Source organism: Galeopterus variegatus, unplaced genomic scaffold (genome assembly GCF_000696425.1).
Source record: "Galeopterus variegatus unplaced genomic scaffold, G_variegatus-3.0.2 Scaffold5081, whole genome shotgun sequence".
In the NCBI taxonomy this organism is placed as follows: domain Eukaryota; kingdom Metazoa; phylum Chordata; class Mammalia; order Dermoptera; family Cynocephalidae; genus Galeopterus; species Galeopterus variegatus.
The window spans coordinates 68,660-76,616 of record NW_007731192.1 but is presented as its reverse complement, the minus strand read 5'-3'; the positions used below and the strand labels follow the sequence as shown (position 1 = coordinate 76,616).

Genomic DNA, 7,957 nt, shown 5'->3' with positions numbered 1-7,957 from the left:
CCTGAGACTGTATTTACCTTATCTCTATTTAACCCTTTCATTTAGAGCTCAGATTAGACGATTGATCACTCTGGGTTTTTGTCAGGCTAGTCAATGTTAAATCTTCCTTTGGCGGTAGTTCTTAAGTGGAGGGGGGTAGAAGTCAGTCAGGCAGAACAACTTTCTAGAATCATCTTTTCACCATTTTGAAAATATACCTGATACCTGGTGATGGCGTTGCGGTAGGGGCAAGTTTGTGTTTTGGGAATTTTCCAGTAATTTATAATATGTGACCCCCAATGCAGTACACACATTATTATGTAGGGAAGCTGTTCACAATATGTGTGGTTAAGGGCTTCTTAGATAAAGTTCAAATCCCATGCAGAGAAAAAGTAAAGGAGAGCTTTCCACTCTAAAAGAAGTGTTACAATTAATTAGAATGAAAGAGCATTCATTCACTGTAGGTCCTGTAAATAAATTTGAAATCAAGACCTACCTGGAGAAGATAATTTTGAATAATGGTACCTTTTATAGGAGGAGCATAGCAGGACTTTAAAAAAATCTGTCTATCCCATCTATAGGAATACAATGAATTTTAAGTATATTCTGTTACCTTTTTCTTTGGTAGCTTTTAGTTTAAATTTATGATCACTTAACAAAAAGTAAATGAGTTTTATAATATGCTATGTTCCTGTTGAGAGAATGATCATCTATAGGAATACAATGAATTTTAAGTATATTCTGTTACCTTTTTCTTTGGTAGCTTTTATTTTAAATTTATGATCACTTAACAAAAAGTAAATGAGTTTTATAATATGCTATGTTCCTGTTGAGAGAATGATACAACATTATATTTGAAAAATCATTATCTTTTTTTATTAATGCTGTAAAATTTTAAAATTATCAACAAATTTTAATTTTTGGTAGGTTTATGGCTACAAATGATTTGATGACAGAACTACAGAAAGATTCCATCAAGTTGGATGATGATAGTGAAAGGAAAGTAGTGAAAATGATTTTGAAGTTATTGGAAGATAAAAATGGAGAAGTGCAGAATTTAGCTGTCAAATGGTAAGTTGTTTTTTACTTGCTGGGTCTTTACCCCTCCCCCTGCTTCCCTCATTTTAAAAAACTCCATGGTAATTGTTAAATTATCTTACTCTTATGCTATCTTTCTAGAGCATTTTCTTAGTGTTTGTATATTGTACATACAGTATATTTTCTTGCAGCATATACATTACTAAATGTGGCCTTTCATGGTATTTTAAAAATTTCTTATGAGTAGTATATATGGAACTCCAAAAACAGTAGTTCTCTCACTTGTTTGACCATAGCCTGTTATTTTAGCTGGGTTAAAAGGCTTACTTGCCTTTATCTATCTCTATATTCTAGTGAGGATAAAATTTAAAAACCACTTGGTCAAGGAAAATAAAAACTAATAATGATGAAACTCTTATTAAAGAATAGCAGCAATTAAAACCGTAGTTAACTCAGAACAGTGTTACCTAAAAATTTGGTTATTCTAATTGTCTTTGTGTGTATAATGCAAAGAGTTTCTTAGGCGTGATATTAGCAGTTGACTTTTTTATTCTTTGTAGGTTACAGAATTTGAGTTCTCAGTAAATTCTATTAATGTTACATATTTAATTTATGAATACCAAATTTTAGAAATGCTTAATTTACATAGTAAGTTACTAGTAAGTATAACCTTTAGTTTTGTATAAAAATTAAATTATGGAATTACATGTCATTTTGTTATGTCATATTTGATCTCTTTAAATAAAGCATTGTCCCATTATTACTTCTTTATTGGATTTTTTTATAAAGGTTTTAAATTTGTTTTAGGCTAACCTTTTACATATCTGCTGTAAAAGCAGGCAAAATGTGCGAAGTTATTAGTCAGCCCGTTGATATCACAGTTTGTCTATTCTTTTGATTTCTTTCTATGGTTTGGCTATTGTGAATAAATATACAGTGAAAATTATTGTACCAGTCCCTTTTAGGACATGTGTCTTAATTTCTTGAGTGAAATTGCAGTTGTCCATGTAGCTTTTTAGGAAACTACCAAATTGCTTCCCAGAGTATATGTACCATTTTACATGAAAGTACCAGTTGTTCACCAATACTTGCTTATGTCAGTCTTTAATTTTAGCTGTTTCAGTAGGTGTATAGATGTGGCATTAATTTATATTTCCCTGATGATTAATGAAGTCAAGTGCTGTTTCTCGTGTTTATTGGCCATTTGTTTATTTTTTGCAGATTTTTCCAGTTTTTAAAATTGGGTTTGTCTTTTTATTATCAAGTTGTAGGAGTTCTTCATACAGTATGGATATAGGTTTTTGACATATACATGTTTCGTAAATATCTTTTCACAATTTGATGGGCTTAGGTTTTTAATTTTGGTTTTTAATTTAATTTAGAAATTAATTAATTTTTTGATGGTTGTTTTCTGTGTCCTAAGAAATCTTTATTTACCTTAGGTTACAAAAAATTTCTCCTAATAAGCCTTAGATTTTTAGCTTCTACTTTTAATTCTGTGATCTATCTTGTATTAATACTTGTGAAGGGTGTAAGGTAGGAATTGAGTTCATTTTATTTTTCCATACGAGTATCCAGTTGTTACAGCACCATTTATTGAAAAGGCCTTCCTTTCCCTACTGAATTATGTGGCATCTTTGTCAAAAAATCAATTGACTGTAAAAGTGTGAGTCTATTTCTAGACTCAATTCTGTTCCATTGATCTATTTGTCTATTCTTATACCAGTACAAAACTTTTATTAGTGTAGCTTAGGGTTGTGGCGGGCTATCCGGTTTATTCTGTGTATTGTAGGATATTTAGCAGCATCTCTGGCCTTTATTCGTTATTTGCCAGTAATCCCACTTTCTCCAGTTGTGACAACCAAAAATGTCTTCAGATATTGCCAAATGTCTCTTGGAGAGTAAAAATCACCCTTGATTGAGAAATACTGGAATAGATACATAGTAAGTTTGAAGTAAGGTAGTTTTCTACCTTCATTCTTCCTTTCCCAAGAGTATTTTGGTTTTTTAAAGTCCTTTATATTTCCACGTAAACTTTAGAATCAATTTATCAATTTCTATTTTTAAAAATAAGTTTGCTTGAATTTTGATTGGAATTATGTTGAAAGTATAGAAATATTTTAGAAGAATCTACATCTTAACAATACTGACTCAACCATGAACCACAGTATTTCATACTTAGTTATAGTAGTTTTTGAACCCTCAGTGTTTTCTACCTAAACAATCATGCATCAGAGTATTCCGCTTTCAATCCTGATTTTGATTATTTGTGTTCTCTTTTTTTTTCCTGTCAGTTAATCTAATTAGGAATTTATCAATATTAGTAATCTTATCAAAGAAGTGACTGTAGGGTTTGTTAATTATCTCTATTGTTTGTGCCTATTTTATTGATTTTTTTTTCTCTTATGGCTTTCTGTCTACTGACTTCCTTTCTGAATTAAACATTTAAAGGTATATATTTTTCTCTAAGTATGTCTTTAGCTACATCCTACAATGTTGATATTTTCCTTATGCAGTTTGAAATATTTTTTATCTCAGTTGTGATTTTTTTTTTAAATCCATGTATTATTTAGGAGCAATTTCCAAATATTTGGAGGTTATATAGATTTTTATTTTTACTAGTTTCTAATTTAATTTCACTCTAGTCAAGTAACCATACTCTTAAGATTTCAGGGCACTTTCTTTCTTTTTTAACAGTTATTGAGATTTATAGTTCACCGTATGGTAGGTCTAGGTGAATGTTCCATATATACTGGAAACGAAAGTATATTCTGTAGTTGTTGGATAAAGTGTTTTATAAATGTCAGGTCAAAGTAGTTGATAGTGTTCAGATTTATATCTGTTCTGATTTTTTTGTTAGGTTATCTGTTGACTACTGAGAAGGTGTAAAAAAATCCAACTATGATTGTTGATTTATTTTTTCCTTGTAGTAATGTCAGTTTTTCCTTCATGCATTTTAAAGCTATATGATGTTAAAGACAAAATTATTCTGACATTTGTTTGAATAGCAAGGAAGATTTTATTCAGTACTATTGTGATAGGAGTCAATAAATACTACAGCAATAGGAGAGAAAGATTGGTCTCAACTCTGAATACAAGAAGGACGAGTGGAGATTTATGGCCAAGAAGCAGAATGAGGGAGTCAGGGGATAAAAAATTACATAAGAGGAGACATCAGAGATGGTGAGATTCTTGCTACAATTGGGCTATGCAGGCCCAGTAAGGATGGGGGCCAAGACCAAGGCGTTACTGAACCAAATGGAGTCCATTTGCCAGTGAGAACAAAAAGCCACTCACTGAAGAATGTGTCTTTGCAGGAGAGAAAAAAGGTTTATTTACATGGTGTCCATGTGATGAGGAGGGAGATCTTGTATCTCAGATCTGCCTTGCCCAGGGGTGGAGAGATGGTACATTTATGTGGAAGTGGTCAAGGTTGGGGCAAAGATCTATGTAGGTGCAAGCCATCTGCCTGCCTCTGCAGGTTCATAAAATGGTGGGTCTGGAGGCAAGGTTTTCAGACATTCTTGCAGGCTCATAGAGAGATCTGTGGCCTTAACTAGCTTAGTCTGGTTTGTGTTGCGCTAGGCTAACTCCAAGGATCCTGAAAAACACCTCAGGCACCAAACTTGTGACTTCTGTACCAGAGGCATTATCTTAAAAGGCAGATAGGAAGAAACAGAATGAGAGGTTAGCTATGGAATTTTACTGAAAGAATGAGCACTTTAAATAGGGAATAAATTGTAATCAAAAGCCACAGTTACAGACGCTTAGCTGAGAATAGGGCTCAGAGGAGCCTGACTAAAGTTTGATCAAGGAGAGTGTCTTTGTCAGTGACTAGTTATGTACACATTTATAGCTGTTATGTCTTCCTGATGTTTGGCCCTTTTAGGACTATTAAGTGTTTCTCTTTATCTCTGATGACATACCTTATCCTGATTTATATTTTCTCTGGTATTAACATAGCTGTGTGTGTGTGTGTTTGTGTGTGTGTGTGTGTGTGTGTGTGTGTGTAGTATATCTTTTTCTATTCTCATTTTATCCACGTTTTATTTTTAAATTATTTTAAAAACGTTTGAATAAAATATTTCTTGTAAGCAGCAGGTAGTTAGGTCTTGCTTTTTTCTTTTTTTAGTTTTATTATTTCTGCCCTTTGATAGGAGTGTTTAGTTCATTGATATTTATTGTAAATATTGATATGGTTGGATTTAGGTGTGCCATTTCACTTGTTTTTTTTCTTTTTTCTTTTTTTAAAGATGACTGGTAAGGGGATCTTAACCCTTGACTTGGTGTTGTCAGCACCATGCTCTCCCAAGTGAGCTAACCGGCCATCCCTGTATAGGGATCCGAACCTGTGGCCTTGGTGTTATCAGCACCACACTCTCCCAAGTGAGCCATGGGCTGGCACTATTTTTTTTTTCCTATGTGTCTTGTTGGGTTTTTCTTCTTCCCTGCCCAGTTTTGGGTTAATCAGATACTTTATAGCAACAGTTCTCAAAATTTGATACAGGGCCCTGGGACATTTCGTGATCCTGGAAGGGTCAAAACTATCATATGAATAAATACTAAGGCATTTTTTTCCCTTTGATTCTCATTTTCTCATAAGTGCACAGTGTAATTTTCCATGGGCCACATGACATGTGATGTGACAACAGATTGATTCCCAAACATTAAAAAAATTTGCAAAATTGTAAAACAGTGCTATTCTCACTATTTAAAAAAGAAATTTGGAGAATATAGGTTTGTTGGTTAGCTCACTTGATTAGAGCGTGGTGCTCATAATTAAGGGTTCGGATCCCTGTACCGGCCAGCTGCTAAATACATATATGTTATACATATATATATTTTTTATATATGTACTTTTTTGTAAAAAAAAAATGTTATTTATGCTAACGTAGTGATTTTCTTAATTTTAATATGGTGAATGTTAATTTGTTATTAATATCATAACTTTTTGGGGGGCTCTTCAATTATTTTTAAAGTGTTAAAAGGGGGCCCTAGACCAAAATGTTGGGACTCAGTGTTTTATAATATTTCATTTTGATTCCTCTGTTGACTTTTTTGGTATATCTCTTTATGCATTGTTTATTTTAATTGCCACTCTAGGCTAGTGTATTAGTCTGTTCCTGTTGCTTATAACAAAATACTTGGAACTGGGTAATTTGTAAGAAAAAGAAATTCATTGCTTATAGTTTTGGAGGGAATCCAAAGGGAACACATTCCCTCAAAGTCCAGGGAACACATCTGGTGAGGGCCTAGCTGGTGGTGATGCAGGGTCTCACAGGGCAAAATGACAGAAGCAAAAGAGAGAGACTAACCTTTTCATTCACTCTCCTGTTAAAGCCACCAGAATCACTCCCCTTATTACATGAATGGGTCAATCCATTCTTGAGAGCATAGTCCTCACAATCTAATCACCTCTTAAGGTCCCACTTTCAACTATCACAATAGAATTTCCCACCTTCTTAACACTATCACAGTGGGGACCAAGCCTCAATGAGTTTGGGAGGGACATCCAGTCTACTGCAGGTAGGGATTATAAATTGTATGATAAATTTATTGATAATATTTCAGATGAATACTGTACCATTTCATATAAATTATATAAATCCTACCATAGCAGGTTTTCATTTACCTTCCTCCTGTCATTTGTGCTATTGCTGTTTTTTATATATTGGTAAGTATGTGTATGTGTTTCTATAATATGGCATTATTTATAGTTGGAAGAGAAAAATAGTCCTTTAAATATATCCTTTTATGTTTATGCACATTTATCATCTCTGGTGATCTTTATTGCTTTCTCTTAATCCAGTTTACTATCTGGTTTAATTTTTCTTTACCCTAAAGAATTTTCTTTGGCAGTTCTTACAGTACAGGTCTGGTGGTGATGCATTCTCAGAGCTTTTGGTTATCTGAAATTGTTTTTAATTTATCTTGATGTTTGAATGGTAATTTTATTGGATATGGAATTCTAGATAGGTGCATCTGTTTTTTGAGCCATTGTTTTCTGCCATTTGAATAGACGTTTTGTAAAAGATAGTTTTAGAGATTTTCTAATTGTTATCTGCCAGAAGGCTAATTCAGCAAAGCTATATGCCATTGCTGGAAGCTAGAACCCTTTAAATTCATTTTTGGAATCTCTTTTATCTTCACTCCCAATTTTAATTGTTTTATATCAGGTTGCTCCTTGTATCTGCCATGTTTCTATTATCACTGACATTGGATTAGGCTATTCTTGGATTTCTCCAAACAACTTTTCAGTTTATTTTTCTTCCTTTTTCTTAATTAATTAATTCTCAGTTGCACTGACTACTACTTCTCTACTCGAGCAGTCAGCAGGGGCGGCAGCGCTGCCGCGCCTCCTAAGCGGCGCACTATCCAGTGCGCCACTGGGCCGGCCTCAAATTAAACTTTTCATGGTTATTTATTGAGCATCTGTGTATGAGACATTGATCCTAAGCATTTATCAAATTAAACTTTTCATATCATTTATGCTTGAAAAATTGTATTGGCTTCCAATTTTGCCACATCACATGTAAATTCATCAGCCTGACTTTAAACATTATCCAAAATATCATGGGGGCTAATTTTCGTATTGTGTTTTTCATCTATTTTTTGTATAAAGCAATTCTTTTTTTTTTTTTTTGTCCTTTTTGAGATCAGCTGCACCGCGCTCAGCCAGTGAGCGCTGTGAGCGCACTGGTCATCCCTATATAGGATCCGAACCTGCGGCGGGAGCGCTGCTGCCGCACTCTCCCGAGTGCGCCAAGGGCTCGCTGCGGCGGGAGCTCGGCCCAGCCTTCAAGCAATTCTTTTTACTCCTCATTTCAATATGCATTCCATTCATTCTGGTTTCTGGTCTTTACAAGAGCTTGTCTCTATATGAAGTGCTTTTCCTTTCTAACTATCTCATCAAAGCACAGCACCTAAAAAAAATCTGACT

General features: G+C 33.9%; 1 protein-coding gene across 1 annotated transcript in view; it reads left to right on the top strand.

Annotated features, from left to right (window-relative positions):
• Nucleotides 1-7,957, top strand: part of CAND1 (cullin-associated and neddylation-dissociated 1) — a 44,216-nt gene that overhangs the window by 10,740 nt on the left and 25,519 nt on the right. Inside the window, exon 2 of the mRNA XM_008588877.1 lies at nucleotides 907-1,050. Within this exon, the coding sequence (XP_008587099.1) occupies nucleotides 907-1,050 (144 nt within the window). The remainder of the gene's footprint in view (nucleotides 1-906; nucleotides 1,051-7,957) is intronic.